Source organism: Megalops cyprinoides, chromosome 19, assembly GCF_013368585.1.
Source record: "Megalops cyprinoides isolate fMegCyp1 chromosome 19, fMegCyp1.pri, whole genome shotgun sequence".
Lineage (NCBI taxonomy): Eukaryota > Metazoa > Chordata > Actinopteri > Elopiformes > Megalopidae > Megalops > Megalops cyprinoides.
This window is the reverse complement of record NC_050601.1, coordinates 20,794,252-20,822,142: the sequence shown is the minus strand read 5'-3', so window position 1 is coordinate 20,822,142 and position 27,891 is coordinate 20,794,252. Positions and strand designations below refer to the sequence as shown.

General features: G+C 46.8%; 1 protein-coding gene across 1 annotated transcript in view; it reads right to left on the bottom strand.

The window, feature by feature from the left end:
- Window positions 1-11,697: 11,697 nt before the first annotated feature.
- Window positions 11,698-27,891, bottom strand: part of cep112 (centrosomal protein 112) — a 105,478-nt gene continuing 89,284 nt past the window's right edge. Inside the window, exons 22-24 of the mRNA XM_036552767.1 lie at window positions 22,761-22,850; window positions 14,068-14,169; window positions 11,698-11,766 (exon numbers count right to left, since the gene is read on the bottom strand). Coding sequence (XP_036408660.1) covers window positions 11,698-11,766; window positions 14,068-14,169; window positions 22,761-22,850 — 261 coding nt within the window. The remainder of the gene's footprint in view (window positions 11,767-14,067; window positions 14,170-22,760; window positions 22,851-27,891) is intronic.

The following is a 27,891-nucleotide window of genomic DNA, read 5'->3' as shown; positions in this document are numbered from 1 at the left end:
GATCTTTTTAACAGCAAATATTCCTAAAGACATGTTCCCTCATTGCAGAGCTTCTACTCAAACACAACACCCAATTCTCCAGGACTTCAAAGGAACTAATTTCATATTTTGAAATCATCTGTGTCTGTACATTGTGTTCTAAGAGCATTTTTTACCCCGACCAATCCACTGCTTCAATTACAGCTGTTGCATTCTGGGAACGGGCATATTTGGTGGAGCTGGCTGTCATGTCATGCCATTCATTATTTTCTCATAACCCATGGCTTCCACTGTGAGGATCCTATTTATACAAGCCCACAGTGGGAGGTAGTGGCACAAAATGAGTGCACCCTGGATCACATCACAGCAGAAGCCCGTTGTCCCACAGACTGATGTACATGTGTGTGTACTCCCTCACCAGCTGCTGCACATCCAAACCGCACAGAGGGCTGGTGAATGTGGCTTATGAGGGGATATACACCGTCTACACATCACGGCTGCATCGCTCCAGACCAGAAGTGTTAAATGAGGTGTCAAGCTAAGAGAAGAGTCCCATCCTTCCCCAACAAAGAGAGTCCAACAAGTCAAACAAGTTTCTTTTTGCACCGTAAGGTTGCTACAAAATTCCCCTTACGCAAACACATCTCATAGCTTCAGATGTTACCTTAGGAAAGGCCTGTTAAAGGTTTGATTGGAAGGTATTTGGCTCATTAATCCTTAACGAAGGGCTGGGATATGTTGTGTCCAGGTATGTCAGCCAGCATGTCTTTTGCTCCTGGACCGACCTTGCTAAATGTTCACCTACAACTCAGCCTTTCCTTGGTACATGAAGCGTAGCACGGTGGTAAGGAGCAGGGCTTGTGACCAAAAGGTCAATGGTTTGATTCCTTGCTGGGGCACTTCTGCCGTACCCTTGGGCAAGGTGCTTAACCCAGAATTCCCTCAGTAATTCTGGTATAAATTGATAACATATAAAAATCGAAACCTATGTAAACTGCTCTGGACAAGAGCATCTGCTAAGTGACTGTAAAGTAATGTAAATGACTGGGCAAATGCAATCACTATTTTCACATTAACACAAGTCTATGCACAAAAAAACAAGGAAATGATGGCATGACAAAACTGACAGATCTTTTGTCCTCCTATTACCTCTGTTCAGCCATTTAGTGTTGGCCTAATTTAGCATAAAACACCCGGTGGTGTCAATCCTTTGTGCAGAGAGAGCAGGAGGAACTCCAGCGCCTGTGCTGTTGCCGGTTCCCTTGCGTTCACTGCACTGTGTTGTAGGGCTTCTGTGATCTGTCTCAGTGTGTTGAAATTAGAGTGCAATCGCTCCTCGGGGGAACCACTGGATGACACGTGGAAAGGAAGATGACACGGTCAGTGGCCACTGCTAAATCCTACAAAACACTGACAAAATTTGAGATGGCGAAACCAAAATGGTTCAGCAAACCCATGTTTTCAGAGTACTTTCTTTTAAATACAGCTTGACTTAAACAAACGCAATATGATCCGTAACAGTTAAAAGACCGAATGACCAACTGATATCTCAGTAATGACGAAATGTCATTGCTGTTATCAGTATGAATGTATTTAAATATGCGTTTGTATTCATATTAATCTGGTTCCGCTGTGAAGACCTGTGCCTTTGTTGTGTTTCTGGAGAGGGGTTGGCATTAAATGATCAGAAAAACGACAGTCTGTCTAAAGCTAATCCCATTAGTAGCGCTGACGCTGCAGTTGTTAAATCCAGAATGAAAGATTACGAGGGGTCCACTATGAGGAGCCATTTACAAGCCCGTTTCAAGCAGGTCTCCTTTTCCGACCCCATCCTTACTATGGCCAAGCCTGGAAAGAACCAGTGCATTATGGGGGACCAAGCCAGACAACTGGGCCATCATAAAACAGTTAAACAGCAGCTTGGCAGTTAGTCAAATGCACTTTGCCACTCATTATTCACAGACTGCAACATGTATGTATATTCATCCTGTATAAGCACAGAGTTCATTACGGATGGATCATATCTCAACAGGCAAGGGAATAAATATTTAGGTTCAGGGCTAAGGTTAGGGTTAGTTATCACATTTTGCGAGTGTAATTTCTGAAAGGTGATATGATTGGTGTACACGAGTGTAACCTGTAGAGAAGGGCTTCACATGTTCTGCTGCTTAACCTGGTTGGTCCATATTGGACCATAAGAGTAAAACTAAGAGACTGAAGTAACTTCAGAGACTGACCAGTGACCTGAGTGCAGTGGCCACAGCGCTGCAGTGAAGGCCAGTAAAAGTCAGCGCGTGTGAATGCAGGCCTGAGAAAGCCCTGTGATCACTTACTACTCTCAATTACTGTATTGTCTGCCTCCCCTTTCAGCTTGGGGTTAAACTCTTAGCAGTTCACTTTGAAGTGATTATCCCTTTATCTCAAGCCAGACCGAAGAATTTCTGGAGTACAACAGAAAATGAAACCAAGAGGGAGGATTATGACAATTATCTAGGAAGTCCATGCAGAGAGGAGTGGGAATGTCCATTTTTTTCAGAGGGAGAGAGAGTGAGAGAGAGAAAGAGAAAGGGCGACAGAGCAGGGAAAGAGAGGTTACGTTTTTTGTCTTTTTATTTCAGTCTCTTTGTTTAACTCTTCAGCTTGCTGTGTTTTATTCACTACTGTTGCACAGTTTTGTGGAATAATTTAGAAATATGTACGTTTTATGTTTTGAACACCAAACATCCAATAAAATGAATGAAAGTAACAGCTGAAATAAATGTGATCATTGTGAGGCAGTGGCTGTGGGGAAATGAGACACGAGAAGATGGGAGATGATGGGATGACAGGGAGAAAGGGAAGGAGGGAGAGATGGGGTGACAGAAAGGGAGGTATGGAAGTAAAGATGGAGTGAAAGGAGGAAGATGGGAGAGATGGAGCGAGGGAGAAATGAAGTGAGAGGAGGGAGAGATGGAGTGAAGCACAGGGAGGGAGAGGTGGAGTGAGTGAGAGGGAGGGAGAGGTGGAGTGAGAGGGAGGGAGGGAGAGGTGGAGTGAGAGGAGGGAGAGATGGAGTGAGTGAGAGGAGGAAGAGATTGAGGGAGAGGAGGGAGAGATGGAGTCAGTGAGAGGAGGGAGAGATGGAGTGAGTGAGAGGAGGGAGAGATGGAGTGAGAGAAGAGAGATGCAGTGAAGCACAGGGAGGGAGAGATGGAGTGAGTGAGAGGAGGGAGAGATGGAGTGAGTGAGAGGAGGGAGAGATGGAGTCAGTGAGAGGAGGGAGAGATGGAGTGAGTGAGAGGGAGGGAGAGGTGGAGTGAATGAGAGGAGGGAGCGACTGCAGTTGTCAGCAGAATCAGATGCCATGCAGGCAGCCGGCTGAGATACAATTAGGGAGCGCCGTTAAGACGGCCTTTGAAGTTGGACATGGTGCATAACACCCTTAAAGTCAGAAAAGGCTACAATTCATCTGCTTGTTATGGATGGTTGAGGGGATCTAGTTAAAAGGACCAATTTAAGGAAAATCAACTCTCATTTCAACTTGAAATGGTCTCTAAGTAAGGATGGCGAGGCGAGGAGTCGAACCGTGGGCCCGGCAGCGGCCTGTCCTTCCTGATTAAAGCTGTGCGCGCACGGCGGGCGGGGCCAGGGGTTGGACGTTATTTATTGCTTTCTCTTTTTTCTTTTAATCCTATTTAATGCCTGACTTTAAAGTTTTAACAATGTATAGAAACAATGTCTGGTGCTCCTCCTAATCCCCTACTGCCATGAAACCCTCACTCCTGAGGCGAAAGGACCTTGCAACATGGCTTTCTCACAGCCCCCCCCCATACCCCTGAAAAGAGTGTGAAGCTTCAAGAACCACAAAATGGGCGGGGCTGTTTGAACCAATCATAGCATTTTGCTGTGGAGAGCGAGGTATTTGATTGGTTCAAAGTCAGCACACTTGATAGCACATGAATGAATGAATGAAAACTTTATTGTCCCTAAGGAAAACTTCCATCCAACAATAATCCAAAGGACCACCTCAACAAATTGAAGGTACATTGAATAAATGAAATGAAAGATTCAATAAATAAATGACTAAAACCAGAAAGTGAAATTTAAATGACAAAATAAAAAAGGAGCTGTAGGTTACATTATAGGGCTATCTGGCAATAAGATGTTTAAACCTTGATACCTTAATTTGATAACATTTGATTTGACTTAAACGTGAATTTGCCTTCAATACAAAATACTTCCTGATGTTGCTCTTTTACATCATAGGAAGTGGCAGTGGTGACTGGCGGGGAGAATACAGCCTGAGAATCTGAGCCTGCAGAAAGAGTTCCCGCTCTGAGAGGACGCTCTGTCCTTTTCTTTGAAACTCCTCTACAGTAAACCAAGGCTGGGACAGATTAGCTCCATGTTAGCTCCACCCGTTGTGTGTGTGATGAAGCCTCACTCTCCCACCACTAGGCGGCTATTCTTAGCAGCCTCCTCACTATCATATTGCAGATTCACTATATTGTGCAAACACAGAATGATTGTTGAGGAACCCCATGGTAATTCAGTCCTCTAGAGAGCCAGAGGGTGGCAGCAGGGTGGAGATGTGGTAAAGATTAGTACTCGTAAACAAAAGGCTGCCAGTTCAAATCCCAGGTGGAGTACTACTGTTGTAGCCTTGGATAAGGTAATTAACCTGAATTCCCTCATAATGGATGGTTAACATGTTAAAAAAATTGCAAGCTATGTATGTCACCCTGGGTAAGAGCATCTGCTAAGCAAAAGTAACCTATAAGCTAACTACAGAGACAGGCAATGGGCAGTGAGGAAAAAGGCAGGTCCAGGGAAAAGTGAAACATGCCACGCGAAGCCACAAGCATAGCAGTGAAAAGAAAGCATGTGAAAGCATGAGGTGTAACCAGTCTGAACCGATGAAGCACTCATTCAGCTAAGCCTGCCATGACAAAAGGAAGAAAAAAAGTGACATGCACAGGCGGACCGAATGCAGGGTGAGGCAACACCCCCGCCCCCCCCCCCCCCCCCGACTGACAAAGAGGTTTCCACTTTTTTCCATCCCAGCTCTTAATTAAATAATTGGACCAATTATTCTGCTAATATTACAGCAGGCGACCATGTGCTCCAGATACTCTGCATCTCAGCATTCAGACCTCGAATGCACGGTCATCTGTATTAACTTACCATAACAATTCATCCAGTTATGTAATTAAGAGGTCAGAACAAAAACCAGAAGCGTCCCCGGTACTCCGGGTTCAGGGTTGCCTCTCAATGTCTTGCTGCTCTGCAGGCACAGCCTGGGACAGCCATGACCTGGCAACCGAGTGTCACCTAACAAACTAAAGGAAGAGTGTAGGAGTGGCAGGCGTTTAAGCCCTCCGCAACACATTCATGCAGCGTAGGTGAAGGGAACAGACAGAACCCCACTCCAAGGGTTGATTCTGCAAATACCTTCATACAAAGCACAGCTAACCTCTGCAGGGTGCTTCAGAATGCAGCTATCGATCAAACTGTAGTGCTGGGGAAATCACAGCTGAGTCACATCTCTGTGCGTCACGTCCTCCGCTGGTCCTGGAGATCCACGGCCTTGGCTTTTGCAGCTCTCTTTCAGCCAATGGCTAACTGGCCCAGAGGTCGACAGGCGATTCAAATTCCCACCTAATCAGTGGCTCCGATTAAGTAATTAAAAGCTGGAAGGAAGACCAGAACCCTGCCGATCTCCAGCTAACGTTCCCGGATCTCCTGACCCGAACAGGTCCGGGTCAGCTGGACATGCGGGACCATGTGAGCCGTGGCACCATGGGGATCGGCACCTGATACTCAACACTGAGGGGGCGTGTGGAACCTCAGACCGACACGATTTTCATTCCGGGAGTGTTCTGTGCTTCAGCCAGGAGAGGCTGGATGCTGCCTCTGTTTGATTTATCTTGCTGCTTAGAGCTTAAAAAAAAAAACCTTCACACTTCCAACAGAAAGACAGAAAGAGGAAAAACGGCAAAGAAAAGGTCCACAGTGCCAAGTTGTGGCAAACGGTCCCGCAGAAAAAAAAGAGGAAGAGGAAGAAGAAGAAAAAAAAATAATGCTGGAAATTCGATTCATCCTGGCAATGAAAAACCATTGATGTTATTACAGGTCTGATCCAAAAATATTATTTAAAACATTCTGTTTGGCAGGCAAAACACACCATAAAGCATACTCACACGGTTGAAATCTGGGATCCATGAACGGGATTCATAATCCACAAAGCCTGTGGCATTTTTACAGGAATCTGATAGGAATATTTTTTCTGATGTTTATATTATCTTAAAAATGACACAATGGCAAATAACAGTAAGAACCATTTTAAATGATCGAAGTCAGGTCTGCTGAAAAGATGATATATACTGCATGTTGTTGTTCTAGTATACGTTTTCAGTGTTGACCAATTATCAGACATCTAATGTCTGAGCTTATCAAATGTCTCTGTGCCAGTAACTCACTGTATGCCTTTCACAGTTTATTTGCTGAAAGGTCTTCTGTAGCTCCACATGCATACGTGTGCCTGTGAGCCAGTGTGGCTACAGAGGTGCTGAAATGTCAGGTTCGGGGGGGGGGGCTGAGGTGAGCACAAAAGTGAGGGTAGACAAGGTGAGCAAACATCCTGCCTCGCTGCCAGGGAGCTTGCTGTCAGATGTAAGCAACCTGATTGGTGGATAGGGGTTAGCGTGAAACAGAGCATCCAGTTCTCTCCTGACTGGACCTTGCACAAACTCTACTTCACTGATCCAACTGACTTCTGTTCCTTTTGAAGAGAGGGGACCAGAGACCCCCCCTCCCCCTGCACCCAAACCAGTATCACTCCTCAAAAGCAATCAACCCACCAATCCTTGGGAAAACATGACTCAGCAGCTCTGAGGCCCTGACTGCAGCATGTTCATTGCATCCAGAGCAGAGAATTTCCAACGATAACAGCATTAAACGTTTATGTTGAGACTGTTCCTGTTGCCCAGACAGACGTGTAACAGCCCACTTTCCTCAGAATGCTAAATCAGCAGCAGATAGTAATCTATTCATCTAAAACTACCTCTCATGGGAAGACTGAAATGCACTGCGTTAAGCCCTTCTAAGAAAGCATTTCAAGTAACGGGAAGAGAATTAAAGTGCATAGCATGCATAAAGGAAATTTCAGTGCAATTCAATGTGCTGTTTTGTAACAGAGAACACATTTTTACATAATGCTTTCAAAACAATACCTTCTTGGCCGAGGATTCTCTTCAATTGTTCAAAATCCATAAAAAACTGAATTCTCCACACAAACCTGCCGACAATCTAAATGGGAAAAACTGGGGGACTGTGCCCCAACCCTCATACAAAGCACCACTGAATGTCATCGCTAAGTTTTTTTTTTTTTTTTTTTTTTTAATCTTATTTTTGCAAAACCATTCTAAGGAAATGCACCAAGCACCCAATAATTCTGCACTAAATACACAGGCTCCTCTTGACAGACAGAGACCTCATAGGTAATTGCCTAAGAAGTTCAGATAAATATCCAGCTTTATCCATAAATTTATCCAGCTGTATAAATGGATAACATTGTAAAGAACTGTAACCTATGTAAGTCGCTTTGGATAAAAGCGTCTGCCAAATGAATAAATGTAAATGTAAATACACGCTGCGACTGCTCGCTGCTGTAGCCATGGACTCAGAAACCGACGCTACACTCGTTCCCCTGGAAGAGCGGAGAGACCACTGCGTACACCTGTGGCCAATGCCAGCCCACTGCTGCTCCACAGGTGACTGCTGTGCACCTCGAGTACGTTTCAAGGTCCCTGAGAAGCTTAATTTCTCCTACAGCTGTTCCCAGTTCCCACTCTTGTTGGGGCGGGAGACAAAAGGGTGATCCGCGGGGGTTCCCGGCCATCTGACACCGCGGCCACGCTCCCGGCAGCCGCTCATCACGAGCCGGGGATCAATCGGCCGGTTTCCACAGGTGCACCTGGCCTTCACAGATGAGCCTGGCTTTCGTTTGAGGCCCGTGCATCGGGCTGATATAAGGCTTGGAGACGGTGAAACACCAGGCGAAGCACTGCGAGGTGAGATGGCTCTCTTCAGATATCTGAAAGACGACCCCAGCGCCAGGCCATTCTGAAGGCATCGGACGCTGCTCCTCCTCGCGTTTGTTCGAGAACGTTCGTTGCCTGCAATTCCACCAGGGGCTTCCCAATTGCGAGCCCGAGGAGCACCCTGCTGAAGCAGACCGAGAGGACTGAACGGGCTGGAGACAGAGCAGCCATTTCCAGTAGCGTTCTTGCTACACTATATGGACAAACGTATTTGGCCACACCTGTTTTTCAGGGTTTGGGCTAGGCCCCTTATCTCCAGTGAAGGGCAATCTTAATGCTTCAGCATACCAAGACATTTTGGACAATGCTATGCTTCCAACTTTGTGGCAACAGTTTGGGGAAGGCCCTTTTCTATTCCAATGTCAGTGTTGTGAGTGATGTGCTAGTCAGTATAATGTTTCAATTGCATCAAAATCTTCTTTGAAATGTTTGAGAGGAAGGTTAGTGACTTTTTGAATTTCAAGAGAAAAGACTGACAGGAAGAGTTTAAGGGATGCTGAAGTCGGAGGAAGGGGCACATGTATGCCATTAACCTGCATTGTAGAATTGGATGTTTGCACTTCTTACTACCTACAATCTATTGCTCCAGCAGACCAGGAAGACAAAGGAAGATTACTGTCTCATCGTAACTCTCGCTGATAACATCCGTGTGTTCACAATAAAAACCACAGCCACTCCAATCAAAGCAGCTACATATACATCTCAGCCTCACACCAGTAGTCTGAAACACCACAGCTCCCAGAATTCCAGGATACCTGCTGTAGATCTCCCCATACAAGCTTAGCATCAATTTACCCACATTCTCCCCAGACAATAATTCAATCTGCAGTGTACCAACCTCTGAAAGACCAGCAAAATGTGGTGCCCTGTAGGTACTGTAAAAGGTGTAAAATGTGTTGCTTATGACACTCACACACTCCTGGCTCTTGCACGTCAGTGACCATTAAAAAGACAGATAGTTTATGTAGTGGGATGTAACTGTTAGCAAGCTAGCTATGATATATAGACAGTTAGATCTTCTTTCTATGGGCTATCAACAGCTGTCAGCAATTCTTTGACAATGCAATTCAGTTGAAAGCATGTTCCTTTCACAATTAGCACATTATAAGCTACTAATTAGCAGCCGTAGGATGTTGTTTTCAATTTACCTATATGGTGAATGAGGTTTTATGTACATGCCTTTTAACTAGCCTTATATCACCAGTCACATTCTGCTTCCTCACCAGTATATACTTGGTATGGAGACCATTTCTGACTGGTTTGAATTGTACAGGGGAAATCTCACATTGTTCCCCAAAATGAAAAGGAATACATATTTTCAGGGGGGGGGGGGGTCTGTGAGAGGGTCAGCTGCCACCCTCTCCTCACTCAAGACTCCAGCGTAAATTGCAGTAATTAAAAGGTACCTAATGATATAGCAATAACAATAACCCATTTTCTGTTAAGGCATATACTGAATTTCTGTATGTTGAGTACCAAATCCATTTGCCCAGACTGTGAAGGTGAAGGACCTGAATGCAGTTAAAAACTTGAAGTTATTTAACACATTTTTAAAAATATGTCAGGATTATGCTTTAGGTTTAGATTACTTTCTGGACTATGGTTTAGGGAGAAAAGTGTCTGTTTATATTTTTTTCCCACTGGACATTGTACCTTAACTTGTACTAAGCCCTACCATCTCCACTTTTCTAGTTCACAATACCAGTAAAAGCAAGTACCATATTTAAACTAGACAGATTTGAGGAGGATGAGGTCACCTTTTTGAAGAACAGGTACAATTTAACATAAATAAAAACAATTCAGTTATAAAACAAATAATTTTAATAAAAACATGTAATTGATATGTACTGTACATGAAGTGCCTGATGACTTGATTTTGCTCTTTTTGTGTAATAGGTTAGGTTGTAAACAAAACATGACAGGAACATGAAGCATTTGAATACATTCACAATGCATTACACAAAATTAATTTCAAACAGAAATGGAAATAAAATAAATGCTTTTTGTGAATAAATATGCAAACACACACATGTATAAAAATAAAGAATCAATGTCAAGTAAAAAAATGGCACAGAAAACAGTGTGGGAGATGTGGGTGGGGGTTTTGCCTCCCTGCCATGAGTGGTGATGCCAGGTGACCGACCCGAGCCTCACGACTGAGAGAGCTGCTCCTTCACATCCGGACAGACACGTGTGAGGTCATCGGCTCTTCCGGGTTACCTGAGACAGAAGGGAGGGGCGGGGTGGGGCAGAGGACAGACGTGTTAGCCTCAAAGGTAGGGCAGCACTATGCAGCCCCACCGAGGCCTCTCTGAGTCACAGGTCCAGACACACTGAGGACAGAAAGCCAGTCGTTCAGTGGCGCGGCTTCAGGTGTATCAGTACAGCTTTCAGACTGGCGCACTGTATGGATGAGTGTTTAAGGATGAGGCCTACGCAGTCCTGACAGGACATTGCTCCATCCTGTCAGGACATAACTCAACTTTCTCAGGACACAGCTCAACTCTACCAGGGCATAGCTCAGCTGTGTCATGACAAAGCTCAATCCTGTCATGACATAACTCAACTTTGTCAGGACACAGCCCAACCCTCTCAGGGCATAGCTCAGCTGTATATCATGACAAAACTCAACCCTGTCAGAGATAGCTCAACTCTATCATAACACAGAGGTCTCTGCAGCTCAGGGCTGGACTTGTGCCAGTTGTTGATGTTAGTCCGAGAGAACTGGAACTATACTGCATTTTGCTTACGCAGCACATTATCACCTCTTTCAAAGGTATCCAACAGCTCTGATGTTCGCTCCATAGCCCAGTCAGCACCGATACACAGCGCTCTGCTGGGTGAAGCGTGGCAGATGTTCTGTGCCAGGTTCCCCGCTCTTCAGAGAAGAGGCAACGTACTGCTTCCCTTATTAAACTGGGGGCAATCAGATGGCCAGGCTGGGAGAGGCGGACTGGGCATTCGGCCAGGACACTGGGGAAAGCCCTTCTCTTTGTGTTGAGAGCGGTTAAATGTTTAATGAGAACAGAGAGGCAGGATCTCAGTTTAACGTCTCAGTCCATTGACAGCATCGGCTATAGGAGTGTTTCCGTCGCTGCGCTGGGGCACAGGATTTATTTGGCCCCGAGTGGAGGGTGCCCCCAACTGGCCTGCGGTTGGGAAGCTGATGGTAAACAGAATTGAAGCAAGCCTCTTTTATGTCTGACTAAATTCTTCATTCATGCCTGTTTGTGTATGTGTGTTTGAGTGCTTTTGTGTGTGTGTGTGTGTGTGTGTGTGTGTGTGTGTGTGTGTGCGCGCGTGCACATGACTAGACATGTGTGCAGATGATTGCATGTACATATATGTGTGTGTGTGTGTGTGTGTTGTGTATGTATGTGTATGAGTGTGAGTGTGTGTGTGTGTGTGTGTGTGTGGGGGGGGGGGGGGGGGGGGGGTTCCCTCCGTAAAGTGAGTTCTTTATTTATTCTTTCAAAGACAGAAATCTGAACTCCGCTCCTGAAGGGGCATTATTGGCCAATCTTTGATCCACGGCTCGTATCTCCAGGAGTGGCCTTCTTTATCCAGTGGATATCCGCACAGATGATAAAGGCCTGCTCTCTCTCTTTGACCTGCTTATGCGGGGTTTCCTGGTCTCTCACCTCCTGCTGCGGTACGAGTCCAGGTCCTCCTGCAGCACAGCTGCTCTCTTCTGAAGGAAGTTCACCTGCAGCCAACAGGCACAGGGAGCACATATGAGGACAAACACATCCAACACTGGTACAATGTGCCAGTCAGAGTCAGGACTGACACTGATACTTAACCCTTAACTCTTCACCACTAATCCTAATCCATGGCCTGCTTCCCTATCTCTCTGCTGCAACACACATGAAAACCAGGCTCTGGGACTTCAACAGCATCTGTACTTGAGTAAATATAAAATGATATCAATATGACTGATACATGTAATAAACCAGGCTGGAGTGAGTCTCTGAGATGTGAGACATGGTCGCAATGTAGCATAGCGCTAAGGAACAGAACAACAGGTTTGATTCTCCGCTGGGGCCCTGCTGTTGTACCCTTGGGTGAGGTACTTTACCCAGAATTGACTCAGTAAATATCCAGCTGTTTAAATGGGTAACGTGTAAAAAAATGTAAAAAGTAACCTACGTAAGTCCCTCTGGATGAGACTGTCTGCTAAATGCCAATGATGTAATGTAATTTGTGGCAAGGCCTCTGCAAAAACGGTTATGTTAGTCTTTCCTCACCTGAAAGATTCATCCACTAAATGTACACCTATACAGGGTGTGCTAAAATCGCAGTACCCTGTGGAGGAGAGCAGCACCAGTCTTTTAGCAGCTCCAGTGATTATGAGGCTGCTACCCCACAAGCCTCTGGTGGAAGACCTCGCCCTCGCCCAGTAATGAAGAGGCACAGAGACCTGGGAGGGCTCGACAATCGAGGCCTCGAACAGGGCATGTTCCTGAATGTCCACTAATTCTGTCCTCTCCTCAAAAATAAGACAATGACTCACAGATTTCAAACAATGTCCGGCATTATGAGGTTGGCAATGCCGTGTGCTAATAAATAATTTATGTACATAAGTATATAACATTAGCTTACATTTTGCTTCACAGGAGTTTTTATCCAGAGCAACCTGTACACTTCTACAGTTCTCATGCTATCCATTCATATAGCTGGATATCTGCTGAGGAAATTCAGGTTAAGCGCCTTGCACAAGGGCTCACCAGGGAATCAAACTGGCAACCTTTAGATTACAATCCCTGCTCCTTCCCACGCCACAGTAATGCTTCTCACTGCTATGTAATAACTAATGTATCTCTCAAGCCTCAGCTCCCAGTGTAGCTCCTGGGCTCAGTTATAATCACTGAAGAACAGATTATACTCACATCAAACAATCATCTCCAAACTGTCCAGTTAATCTACAGATTCCAAAGGATGTAAACTTGGACGTACCACAATGCATTATGGGATAAGAACATCTTAAAATTCAACTGACAGCAAATCTCCTTAGACCAGTCCATGAGGAATCCTCTTTTTTTTCCGCTGGAATGGAATGCCTATTGTCCAGGCATGGCTATGTTGGAGCTGTAGGTGCATTCTTTGTAAAACCTCAGCAAAGCTCTATTGTTTCAGATGCTGGGAGTCTAAATACTACTTTAGAAAAAAAATATGCAAACGAAACTGTGGTTGAAATGCTTGAAACGCGCGCTGGTCATGTAAAAATAACGCATTATAATATTCAAACCTAGAAATATTCCATCAAAGGGACGGCCGTTCTGGTCGTACAATTTCCCTGTGTAAACAGATCTGATCACAATGCTGCGGTCCAAAAAGGAATTTAGCTACAGCTATTAAAAGACTCACATTAGATGTTTCCAATGACTTTTCGAGACGCTGTTCGTGGGGCCTCAGACCTCAGGCAGCACAAAACAGCCATTGTTTAGACGCTAAAACGTCTGACAAATCTCCGCCACCACATTTGCATGTAGAACAAGGACCACTGTAGTTAATAACAGAATAGGATAGGTCTCTGAAGCCTGTATTTATGTGGTCGCACAGTATAATGAAGCTGTCCAGACACTTCAAAGCATCAAGGCCAAATTAAATCCATGTAGGCTCAACTTGCATGTTTGTCTCAGAGCAAAAAAATGATGGTTGATGGATGGCCAAAGGGATCTGTGCTTAACCCAAGAACATGCTTGTCGCTGGTAAGACAAACAATGTTGGTCAAGGGCATTATTACAAGAAGAAGGCAATAAAAGTGTAGCTTCCTCATTTGAGCCCTATGGTTCCCAAGCAGGGTGCATGTTTTACATGCTGTATGCTAATACTGATTTACAGGTACGTAGAAATGACCCCTCTGCCTAGAGTGCAGGAAATGTAGGGCTTCTTGACTGACTCTGGATCAGGTTTGGGGTGCCTTTTAACCGGTGAGTTAAGGGCGGTCATCGTGTTCCATCTTTGTTAGACTGACCCTGGATCAGGCTAGGGGGTGCGTGTTCACCTGTGATTTGAGGGAAGCGATGGTGTCCTCCAACTCCTGTCTCAGTGCTGCTGGCATCAGACCCTTGATCTTGTGCTCGCACTCCTGACGGACCTGAGTGACCTGGACAGAGAGCAACACACACACATGCGCACGCATGCACGCACGCACACACACACACACACACACACACACACACACACACACACACACACACACACACACACACACACACACAGAGAGAGAGAGAGAGAGAGAGAGACGCTCACCCACTGCCTTTAACACCAGCCACAGCGCCACTGGGGAACCGCATGCAAACTCAGCTGTGGTCAGCTCAAACGCACAGGGCCTCAGAACGAGAACATAACATCATGTTCAAAGCCAGAAATATTCTGTGAGGGAGGAGGCCTGTCTGGCGGCAAATTACACGGTAGGAGCTCTGGTCTGATCACAAAGCTTGACAAACATTTCGGTGAAGTCCCCCCCCCCCCCACACATAATCCCCCCCCCCCCCCAACATAATCCCACACCCCCCCCGCCACCACCACCACCACCAATGGCCTTTCTGCCAATGCTACTGTGACGTTAGCATAAGAATATTGGGAACTTTTCTGGGAGAGTTACGAAGTACCAGAGAGTACCCATGCAGCATAAGGTACCATGGAGGGGGACAAGACACTCCATGACAGCCTCCTCGCCAGGAGAGTGCCCTCACTGGGTCTTCGGTGGGCGGGGTGGGGTGGGGCCATGTGGGCAACAGCACCCTACACCCTTACCTTCCCACTTGGAGATAGGGGATGGTGAACCATAACCATGAACTGACCCAGGAAGCAGAGTCACCATGCTTTTCCACTGCCTCTCTGGAATGGAAACTACCCCGTTGTCCCACCAGGTCCCAGGAGGAAGAGACCCCACCCCCACAGAAGCAGCATGCTCAGAGTTCGCTGTAGTACCGGCATGGCTGAGGTGGAGACTAGCCTCTCATCTTTCAGTGGTAAGCGTAACATCTGCGCTAAGTTGGCATCAGCTACAAAGAATGCTGTCCATGTTTAGGTTAAAAAAGACACAGAAAAAATGGTGCTGTACAGACAGACAAAGCAGCTGTCCCCTCTTACCTCAGCAACAGCAGCAAGGCCACAAGTGTTACCCCAGAAGAAGGCAACAGGGGAAGAGCTGGATGGCCTTTTATGCCTGGCCCCAGTTTCTGTGAGCTTGGGTTCTGACAGTGTGCAAGGGGCGAGGGGCTAGGGGCTACAGTCATACACGCTGAGGGAGAGATGGAGTCTACAGTCAAAAAAGTCCAGCTCTTCAGACAGCACAGTGTGTTCGGTATCCTGCAAGCTGCTTTTAAAGGAGTCTCTTCTAAAGGTCTTGTCATGAAAGGCTCATCTTTAAAAAGGCAGAGAGGGAAGGAGAAAGAGAGAGCAAGACAGAGAGAGAGAGGGAAAGAGGGAAAGAGAAGGGGAGTAGATGATTGCTTTTCCTAAAATAATTTTCCTGTTGTGGATTTAACTGATTGTTCTGGCTTTCTGTAATTAATCTTTCTGGGTACAATGGAAGGATTGGGAAGCACTTCAAAGAGAGACAGTATAAATTATCTGAACACAGCACAGATTTTATGGTCCAAGCTCAGAGAGCAATCATTTTTTTCCTCCCTCTGCATAAAGTGGGAGACCAATAACATAAAAAATGGATCAGTTTTCTGTATTCTCTGGGCTGGCAAAGCCTTAGTTTCTTTAGCAACCTTAGAAGAGCAACATTTTCAAAAATCTACAGCCCAACAAGCAGCAGAAAGAGCTGTAAAGGGTTGTATTTGGTATATGGCCTTGCAGGAGCTTACTGGAGGATGGCATCTATGTAGTGCAATAGGAAAGGCATGGTCAGAAAGCTGGGCCTCAGACACCTGTTCACTCTCTGCTCTGAATATCAATCATGCCCTTAGCAAGCTAAGGTGACACAGTGCAAGCGTAACAGACCTTCCATAACATGACAACAAGGAGGCAAAGTGAGACATCTCATTTTAGACAGGTGCTTTGGCCCTCTGTCTCCCACTGTCCTGCAGGATTAGTGCAGTGTGTGTGGATCAGTGGCTGAACTGGACCTTTACAGAATCACTGCAGAGGTCTGTCTCCTAGACAAACCGCACAAGGAGCAATCTTCAGGAGGCTGCACTGAAACTGCTGAAATTCATACTGAAGCAGATAACTGAGCAGGTGGACTCTCTGAGGACTGGCACCTGTGTCGCTGTCACTTCAGTGTCAGCTTTTGGTGTCTTTTAGCCATGTTTTAGGAGTGTGCTTAAAATGCGATGACAGTCTTGTGTGACAGATAAGATGACGCTGATGATGGTACTGGAAAATAACCACCAAACTCAACTGCCAAATCCACAAGGCTGACCCTTCTGCTCCACCCTGTAGTCAAACCCCTCTGGTTTCTGCTGTAGTGTAGGAATGTGTGATGGACAAACAGACACGTCACAGACACATGGACATGAGTTGGACGGTTAGGGCCTGGTGCTGGCATGGTTTTGGTCTGGATGTTTCCCCAGGTCTTTTTCCGAGAAGCCTAGAGTTGCACAGCGGAGTTGGCTTCAGCTGCTTTCCCGACTTAGCCGTACTGCACATGTAACTGTTGCCTAGGGCAAAAGAATCCACATATTACCCATGATTCCTGGGGTCCTCTGCTCTAACCCTACCATCTGACCCGGACTCAGAGTTCACCCGGACTCGAGCTACACTGAAAAGTACGGAGATCCCTGTTCTGCTGCAAACAGGGTCTAAATCAAACTGAAATAACTTTCAGTGATTTATTTACTTTTTTTTTGCTTTACAGAACCTGGAAAGAAGACAGATTCTTCAAGAAGACTCCCAGCTGGGTCATAAATCCCCACCCATCGGAGAAAGTGGCGTTTAGACTGAGGCGCTCCACCTGGCAGGCACATTAATTAGGACAACTACATTAAGACTATTAGATTAGGCTGCGGATAGCGTCCTCCCTGCGCGCTGAGTCCGGCTGGCAGCCACCTCGGAAAGCCTGCCGGCAGACGCGCCGTTCTGTCCCCAGTGGCGCCCCCTGCTGTCACTTCCTGACATCTGTACGGCTCTCTGCATGTTTAACAGGCGGACGAGCGGGCGGGAGCCTGGGGCATCCCAACACGGCGAGACGTTTTGCTCTGACAAACTCACGGTAATTGGCCTGAGGCAGAAATTGCCCATAGGCACTGATCTAGGACCCGATTCCCCAACTGCAACACTAACCTTCACAATTATAAGCTGAACAGCAAAACTGGTCCTAGACGAGCTCTTGCGGGAGTCAGCCTGGCTCGGTGAGGGCGGTGAGAATCCACATTCCCACGCTTGTCTTTATCCGAGAGGATCTGCCAGTGAACACTGATCTGGGGTGAATCTTTTGTACCCACAATATTTGCTTAGCTTTAGTGAAAACTAATTGTCAGACAGCATCCGTGTTTCCCTCAGGTAATGTACAAAGCTGTTAAGCACTGCTGTACCCTAAGATAAAATATAAAATACAAAATGCCCCGTTTATTTCCTCTTAAGACGAGCTGGTGCGCTCCAGCCAGATTCAATCAAACGGACTTTGGGAGCTGGCAAATTTTTTCTTTCTCTTCTCAAAACAGACAACTGGTTAATCTCCCAGCCACTTCCTCTACACAAACGGTCTATAGGAGAGCAGATTTCCCAAAGGCAGATTTTGGCATGACACCGCCGTCTGCAAATGTGTCCCTCTGGACAGTGCGCTGAGTAACTGACGTCCCCGTCTCTTTCGTCAGACATACCGTGAGTCCGCGCTCCTTTTCCGGAGCAAAAGGTCTCCGAAACACCTCCCCTTTCCTTTTACCTTTATACAACAGACAACCTCTGGTTCCAGCTGCAAAGAAAGCCCTCTTTTTCCATCCCCGTCCTTCTTCTGGAGAAAGAGGTCTGTTTGGAAGACAGAGACAGCCGGGATGCTTTGTTTTTTCTCACGGCGACAAATTTCATCTATAAATAGCTTCTGCGCTGTGCTTGGATCTGACTTTCTCTCGCACCATTTGGCCTGTGCGGATGCTTTCTGACAGCTGTCATCTGAAACGAGTCGGAGCCGAGTGCTTTGAAAGTTCAAACGACGTTTGTCGTGCCGTCAAGGGCTTGATGTGTGTTAATAAAGGGGGAGAAAGAACGTGGGATCTCCTGAAAATCACAACGTGACAGGTCCCTTGTCAGGTACAACTGGCGCGTCCAAACCTGTGTCACTTGCAGTTTGCGAACACTCTGGATCTCACGCAGTGAATTCAGAAACGCTCTGAATTCCAGAGCATTACACACATGGAGTGAAATAAAATAAAAGACGATTTGGGCCAGCTCTCCCTGGGTCATTGAGAACAGATGTGTTTAATGACAAGCTCTACAGCCACTCCATCCAGGGGGAACAGGTGGTAATGTGAATATATGCTTAAAAATACCACTGTGTGTGTAGGTGCGTGTGCGGATGTGAGTATGTGAAAGAGACAAATATGTGAGAGAGACAAGAAAATACTTTGGCCAAAAGGCTGATCTGTATTTAAGAACAGCCTCAGGGCAGTCCACTAAAATACTGTCGTGTTCAGCTAAGAAGAGAGGCCTGTGATTTCTGGAGCAGAGATGAGAACGTTTCTCTGGTCTGACCGAAGACGGTTGTTAATACTAGACTGAGGACTGAGGCATCCAGCTGGGGCTTCTTTCATGCCAAAATATCACTGTGATTAAAAAAAAAATCTTCAAGTGTACAAATTAGATGCTTCACAGCTCTAGCACTCTGCTCTGCCTTCCTAGGTGCTCTCCAATGAACAGCAGAGGACTGGACTGCAGCATGAAACACACACACACACACAGGCACACACACAGGCACACACACACCCCCCCCACACACACACACACACACACACACACACACACACCCCACACACACACACACACACACACAGAGGCACATACACACATACACAGACACACACACACCCACACACACACACACACATGCAAATGCTCTAATGACAACCCAGTCTATCTCTTTGCAGCATGGCCTGATGGGTGAAGACTGGCTTTCTAGTCTGGGAGCAAAGAGCACGATTCCCGGTAATGAACCGCCAAATTCCACAGACAGCCGAGCCCAAAACCAGGCTGTAAAGTATTATAGTCCAAACTGCCGCCATTTTGAATGAGAGGAGCTTCCCAGAGAGGGAGAATTACACAGTCCAATGCTTCAAGTCACAAACTGAAACAAATCCCACTTCTAAAGAGCCCCCCTAATCAAACACAAAGACTTAGTACTGACTTGCTCCTTACTCCTGCTAATGCTAACATCTCGGCAAACTTTGGCCTCTGAAGATTAGCCTTCGGCAGGTAGGTTGACTAGTGCCAGTAAACATGACCAGCAAGGTTCCAATTTACCAGTCAAATGAAACATTTACAGGCCATATATAATACACATGGAATGCCTATGGGATGAAGATACATTCTTACACGTATTTAAAAACGAAGCCTAACAAAGTTAGAACAAATACGATGTTGTTCTGACACAAATATTATATTTAATATCCATTTTAACATAATGCAAAGATTACTTCTGAATGTCTTCTGCAGCCTTAAATTGATAAATTAGATACAGGCCTAACGAGAGCTAAAATATTGAAACCATTCTTGTGCAAAAAAGTTGGACGGCGAAGCATCACGTGTACAAAGCGGTCCTGATACTTCTGGTTTAATAAGGAAAAGAAAACACGAGCAAGTTTTATGTGTGTTTTGACAAAGGCTCTTCAAAGCGCCCGCGACTCGGCGTGGCATGACTTCACACATAGAGCCATTCTGGACACTCGTGCACAATCCATCACGGGCCGAGTCGTAAGCGGAAAGCCCGAAATTATCAAAAACAAAAACTCGGCTACCTCTTAAAAAGCCGCCTTTTGGGCGGACTGGTTTACCAATAGCAATCAATTAAACAGTTCAACAGGGGGAGAAAAAGAATCTTTTCTTTCTTTTCCCCCCAGTGCTTTAATCTTATTATTTTACGCTCGTTAAAACCAACCCCATTGTAAGTTAGCCCGGGTCCCTCGCTTTATAGCTGAGAACCTGGAACGGAGAGTCTGGGAACATCTGTCTGACGTCTGGGTAGAAAGAGGGTGCATTCGCATGCGAGGGATTGTATTACAAAGGCATGTCTTGGAAGATAAACTGGGGCTGGTATGACTGCACGGAAAGAGAGCTCGCCCCTGAACTTTACTGCGGCGCGCGGAGCGCCGACCTCCAGCGTACAGCGGGACATGTACCTCCGCCTGACCCGGGCGAGAGGAGGTGTGGGGGGGGTGCGTTTACAGGGGGGGCGCAAACGAGCCTTTCTGGGGAGGAAAGGGGAGCGGTCCCGCGTCCTGAGATGGATAACTCTCCATTTACAGAAACAGATAGTACCAGTCAAAAGTTTGGGCACACTTGATTAAGGTAACAGGAAACATGCATTCAAAGGCATTCAAAGACACAAGGCTTGTGCTTAAATGCTTGAAATTTGTTTCTTAGACAAATATAAAAAGTGAAGTTGATACCTATGTGTGTATGTGAATTTCTTTCCAAAAAAAATTGTTTTTTAAGACAGTTTTGATTTGTTTTTACACTTTTGTGGTCATTGCATAGTTCCATTTGTGCTATTTCATAGTTTTTATGTCTTTACTGTTATTGTAAAATGCGGGAAATAGTAAAAATAATGAATAAAAGTTTTGTCCAAACTTGTCACTGGTACTGTACAACCTAACATCTACACTTCCAACCTCACAGAAAATTTAATGCTTTTCTTATGAAGATACTCAAAGGTGGTTAAACTCCTGTGACAGCAAAGACAGGAAAGAGAGGCTGGGACTTTGAATGTGCTTTGTTAAAATAATGAGATGGGTGCCTCAGTGTGGGAAAAACTTCCCCATTCAAAAAACGAGATGAAGATGACCTGCACACTGCTGCATTAATTCTCACTGAACTCCATTACACACGGCTTATGAAATACAGATATTCAATTTCACATCATCAGGCATGTGTTCCATCTCCTTCCTTCAGAGGGTGCGATAAGACAGCAGGCAAAATATCATCAAGAACTGCTGAGATGTGTAATTAATTAGGAGTTATTACTAATATATGCTCTAAACTGACCGAAATGTCTGTACACTTTTCTGGTGTACATTTTTCACATTGAGAAGTATGCTTGAGTTAAAAAATATCTGTTTTTGATTAGCCTAATTCAATGGAGTTATAAATTCCTGCCTTTTAAAAATGTGTTATTAGTTGATTAATGTGCAATGTCCGCTTGGGTCAATAATCTTGGGGCCTTCACAGTGTCATCTGGGGTCAGGACAGCGGAATCACTGGCCATATTCCGACACAGACTGAAGACCCACCTCTTCAGACTGCGTCTTGATTCCACCTAAACCCCTGCCCTTAACATCTTGTTACTTGCTGTTTATTTCACATGTAGTATCACAATGTGTTTTGGATTCTGTGGTCTAGTGACTGGTGAATGGTAGTACACTTGACTTCCCTTGTCTAGTCAGGTTGCACAAGTTAACTTACGGCAGGGTTGTTAGCCTGGTCTGACTCTGTTGCTCTTTCAGCTTTAACGGATACACTTTTGTTCTTTTGTGCTGGAAGTTACTCTGGATCAGAGTGGCTGGTAAACGTAAACTGGAACATAATGTGATGTAATGTAATGTAATGTTATGTAACGATGATCTTGAGCTGATGGGCTCCTCAAATGGAGCAGTCCTAAAGTCAGACAACTGTGACCACTGCGTGCAGAGCCATGATCTGGACTCCATCTCTCCAAGATACCCCCCCCGGTTGCTACTCACTCGTGTGTCGCTTGCGTGCTGTTCAGGGATCAACAGGCCTGCAAATGCACTGCATAGTGCAAGCTCCAGAGAGCTCAGCCATATCGGCCATTGCCAGTGTTCCACTGAGACAGCTTCTCCATCTCACTGCCCTAATGCAATAATGGGTATCATCTACACAGAGGGAAACAAGCATTCAGGTGTGAGTGCAATCACCCTGGCCTGCGTCACTGACACGCATGCAAACACCAAACACACGAGAGAATCAATCTGGCGAGATGCTTGGCGGCTCGAAAACCATGTGCGGACTGTCTATGTGGTGAGCAGCATTATGGGAGTCGGTAGGTGAGCAGCACCGCTTGCCCAGAGGTACCAAAAACAAGGCAGAGCTCAGACCCGCACATCAGACGGTTACAGGGCCTTAAGACAACAGCACAAAACAACAAACAGTCTTCCATTAGAACAGCCAGCACTCTCTATGAGAGTGTAGGCCGGTTTAGAGGATAACAAGGGCTCAGCTTACAAACACATGACAGGGAGACATGAAGATGTGCTTGATGTGCAAGGAGCTCACAAGGGCTTTATGAGACAAAAGATGTTTTGCACGCATACCAGGCCAGCAGAACCAATAACTTCCTCCCATATTATAATTATCCCTTTTCTTTTTCTTTTTTTTTGCTGCGTGACGGGTGAAACGGTCTGTTATTACAGACCGCGTGGTGACCAGAGCTCTCTCTGAAGCTCAGGCCGCATTCTTTGCCCCCAGGCGCTGGCCGCCGGAGCCGGATCTCCAGGAATGCTGAGAATTCGTCGGAGGAGTATCTCTGCCTTTCAATCTGCCGGGGCGCGGCGATGGCCCCCTGATGCGTACCTGCTCCTGTGTCTCCAGCTCCTGGTTCAGCAGCCTCTTCTCCGCAGCATGCAGGGCTTTCTGCATGCTCTCCACCTTCTCCTGAAGGGCCTGGAGAAAGGGGAGGGGGGGAGAGAAGAGGGAGGGAGGGAGGGGCAGAGGGGGAAGAGAGGGAGGGAGGGGCAGAGAGAGGGAGGGAGGAAGGAGGAGAGAGGGAGAGAGAGGGAGGGAGGGAGAGAGAGAGAGAAAGAGAGAGAGAGAGAGGGAGAGAGGGAGGGAGGGAAAGAGAGAGGGGTAGAGGGAGAGACAGGGAGAGAGAGAGAGAGAAAGAGAGAGAGAGGGAGAGAGGGAGGGAGGGAGAGAGAGAGGGAGAGAGGGAGGGAGGGAGGGAGAGAGTGAGGGAGAGAGAGAGAGAGGTAGGGAGACAAAGAGAGAAAGAGAAAGGGAGAGAGAAAGACAAACAGAGAAGGAAACAGTTTATCAATTTAACTTATATGTATACGTGTTTTCTTTAAATTAGTATAGTTGTACCTGATAATTTGCTTTATTGTTAGTGTTGTTGCTTAGGCAACACAGTGCTTGTCTGCCCTGCCAATGAAGCACCTCTGAATTTGAATTTGAGAGAGGGAGACAGAGAGAGAGAGACAGAGAGAGAGAGAGAGACAGAGAGAACACAAATCTTGATGTACCCGTTGAACAGAGCAGCCCCTCTTAAACTAAGAGACTGTTTGTCTCCAGGCCTCATTCATAGAAACAGTCAAACTCAAACAACGGCATTCTGCATTGGTCAGCTACAGCTGAAAAAAACAGCTAACACTGTAATCATGCTGCGAGCAGTAATTACAATTCAGCAAAGGGGAGTCATGTTAATGAATAGGACTGTTTTCTGTGTTTTCTTCTTCTGAGTGATATTAAACATGCCATGAGAGGAGAAGCCTTAAAGTCAGAGGCCTTAAAAGAGGACGCGGGCGAGCACTTTCCCTGCTGCTCAGAGAGGTGAGACGAAAGGCGCAGTTCCTCCTCAGAACTACGAAACAGATGTCTGCAGCAGAACCTATACCGCTTCCATTATTCCCCACGAACTTCAGAGCGCACCCCTCCCCCGAAACACACATGCACACTAACACACACACATGTAAAGGCAGACACACACGCGCACACACACACAGACACACACACACACACACACACAGACACACACACACACACACGCACACGCACACACATGCACACACGCACACACGCACACACAAACTGACATACATGCATAAACATAAAAACATAAAAACACAAACTACACACACACCCACAATACACACACCCGTAATCACAAACTATGTACATACATATATACACACACACACACACACACACACACACACACACTCACACTCTCTCTCTCTAATATACGCATACACAGGTCCTTGCATGCACACACACACGCACAGCGACGCACGCGTGTGCATACTGAACAGTGCCCGGAACACAATCAGACCCTGAAAGCGAAGTGATTTTAGCCATCACTGCGAAATGCCCCAACATCCCCTCAAAAGCAAAGAGCCATTCCTTTCCTGGGGTTGCTGCGTGGCTGACGCACAGCCCTGTGGAGACAGAGAACGGCCGCCACTCCACTCCACTTTCGCACACACCGCGCCTAGGTTCCGCGCTGACGTCACACACCCGTGCAACCCGCGCGCTGCCGGGATCCTCCGTGCATTCCACGACCGACCGCAACTAACGCGCACGCGGGCTACGACACGGGAGAGCTGCGTACGGCCTTGCGCGAGGTTTGAAGTCAGGAGTCCCTACGGGCAGCGCTGGTTCAAAGAGACGATCAGAGACTGGAATCTAACACTCTGTAAAAACGCCATACTGGCAAAACAGTCAGCGAACACTGGTTAGCTTGCTATTAATAATTCATCTATTTAAAAAAAAAAAAAAAAATACTTGCTTGGGCTGATAGATTTTGCATTTATTATTGCATTTTTTAGATTTTTGCATTCATGGTTAAAATGAGCTTATTTTATGGCTAAAACAAAATGAGTCTCAGAAGTACACTGCATATAATAATAAAATCAGTTTGTTGTCGTGTGACAGACAGGTTCATTGAACTGTGGAATCTGGAGGAGGCCCAGATGTTGCTCATATTGCTGTGATCTCTGCACAAACAGGGCCCAGCTGGCGGGAGGTGATATGCTTTTTATCGGCCGTCCAGTGTGGAATAAATCAGCACAGGCCAAAGATGTGGAAAATCTGGACTTCCTGCGGAGGAGGGGGCTGGTTACCTCTGCCATGGTATCATAAGTAAGCCACTCCCATTGGTGCCTTCTTCGCGTCTCTGTTCATAGTCCTTTCCTCAAACGCCTGGTTTGCTGCTCTCACAAACACATACACACACACACACACACACACACGCCTACACACAAACACATGCATACATACATACCTGCCTACACACAGACACAGACACACCCATATATACACACACATGCTCACACGCACACTCCCACACACCCACGCACATACCCACACATATGCACACACACACTCGCTCGCTCGCGCACACATACACAGTCGCACACATGCTTAATCTCTCGCTCTCACACACACACACACACACACACACACATACACACACACACCTTACGCCGGTGGGGCCGGCGTTGTCTCTCCTGGGTGGTCTTTGTGTATAGAGAAGGCAGACGTGTTACCCTCGGGTAAGTGAAAGCAAAAACACTTTTGGTCTCTCGAAATTCCAGGCCCTATTTTGTGAGCAGCAGGAAGCTCTTCATGTGGAACTGCCGTTTGTGGTGTGCTCTCAGAACTTCTCTGAGCGTCAGATTAAAGAGCTCGCTTTTATGACAAGCCGGGAGCATGACTGCTTCATGTGCCCTCTGGCAGGCTGGCCCTCAGGTCTTCCCGAACGCATATGCCCGTTTGTGCAGCGTTATATCGCTGCCCGTGATTTACGGGGGGGGGGGGGGGGGGGCTCCTAATTGTTACTTCTTGAAGAGAGTGAGCTTGGCCCGAGGTTGATGAAGGTGATGACGAAGAGGGGGGGCGGGAAAACGGAGCTGCACCACATGAGCCTAATCGCCTGTTACTTTTCACTGTTGAAACCCCGGCTTCTCTTCTGTGGTCACTGCAGCCCTGTGTATGTTCAAAAATTCCTCCTTTGATGTTCGGATTCAACAAACAAGAAAGGGAGAGAGGAGTAAGAGAGGGAGAGAGGGAGGGAGAGGAAAAGGAGTAAGAGAGGGAGAGAGAGGAAAAGGAGTAAGAGAGGGAGACAGTGGGGTAAGACTGGGAGAGGGGGGAAAAAGAGGGAGAGATAGGGGAAGAGAGGGATAGAGGGGGTAAAAGTGGGAAGGAGGGGGAAAAGAGGGAAAGATGGGGGAAGAGAGGGAAAGGTGTAAGAGCAGGAGAGAGGCAGACAGAGGGAGGAAAGGGAGAGAAAGACTGAGGTATAAAGGGAATGAACCAAAGAAAAGAAGAGGAATAGAGAAATAGATGAAGGAAAGAGAAGGAGGGAGAGAATAAGAAAAGAGAATGACAAGGCTGGGAGCACTATGAAGGAGAGAGAGGGAGTGGGAGCAGGGGGTTTGCAGATTTAGAGATTTTCTGCCTCCCCTTCCCCTCTCTCTGGCGAGGCTTCTAAGGCCTGGACGTGAAGACAAAGGCGCGCGTTGCCGGCCGCGGAGCCTGCAAAGCGGAGCGGAGCTGGGTTCTCAGCGGCGGCCGCGCTCTCGCGGAGGCCGCTCACACGCTCCTCAGACAATAACGGCTGAACGCGGCCCGGCTGCCTCCGCCAAGCACGGCTCCTTCCAGCACATCCTTTGTAAACCCTTGAACAGACTACAAACGGCGGCTGTTTCTGTGGGAGAGAGAGGGAGAGAGAGAGAGAGCGGTCTGGCCGAGTGCTGTAATTACAGCGGACCCCGACGCCGTCACGCCGCGTCTGAAGAAAGGAGGAGGGAAACGGAACAAACTCTTTCCCTTTCTTATTCCAGCACCCTCGAGGTAGGGGCCAGCTTGCCTGTCGGTACCTCTGGCAGGGAGAACAAGACCCTGTCCAAACGCCGCGCTTGTTTTCCGGAGGTTTTTTCAGACGGAAGTTCTGGAATGTTCTCCGACTGTGCCCGCCGCAGATACAGTAACCATCAATCAGTGGACGCTCCCCTCCTTCCCTGGAACATCTCGGGTTGAACAGTTCATATGATTCTATTATCAGCGTACACTCAAAAGTAATGGATTTTGTACCAAGCACTCTTTTATCTACTTTCACAGCAGTGAACAATATTTTATTGGAGGGCACTGAATACATACATGGCTGCCCATTACACAAACACATCCATTACACACATACATTACATAAACACAATGCAAAAACTCATGGTCATGTGACTGCCCGAGACAGACACTGACCCGGGTGGAGCCGGGCGTGTGCTGGGCGGAGTCATCAATTATGCGAAATCCCTTGCACCATTACAAAGGGTGTACTTGAGGTGACCCTGAACGTGAGACAGTGTGCTCCGATTCAGACCATTTGTGTTGGTGACACAGCAGAGGTCGTGGTTTGGGGGTGTCAGGTCTTCCTGTGAGCAGAGGTATGGCACAGATATCCTATGTTCTTACTAGATACTCAGCTCCTGTGTTCCTTCAGCCCTCTGTGCTTTCTTCTCTCAGAAAACAGATTTCGTAACGGGACGTTCCAGCGCTGTTGCCCACTGCTATGCTAAATGTGGATGCTCTGTTCCCGACTACACCCCTTCCTGGATAGGCACGACAAGCCAGCCAAATGGTCACTTCGAGCTTCAGCACTGGCAGAGTTTTCATTGTGAGGCACACAGAGCTGGATATATGCCTGCAGAATATCTGTGGTCGATGGATATTACACAGTCCTTTATTCGCGCAGATCCTGCAGGTGCTCTATCTGCTGTCACACACCCATAAACCACAGACAGGATGAAAAACCTGATCATTACACGGTGAATCAGGCAGGGAGGAAACTTCCTACACCTTTCAGCTGCTGTCCAAACCTTGCCACACACTAAATCTCATGTTCCTTCCTTGGATATGACATTACCGCACTGTACGCCAACTCTAACACTGTCCTAAGCCAAAACTTTGGAGCCCTCAACTGTGATGTGGC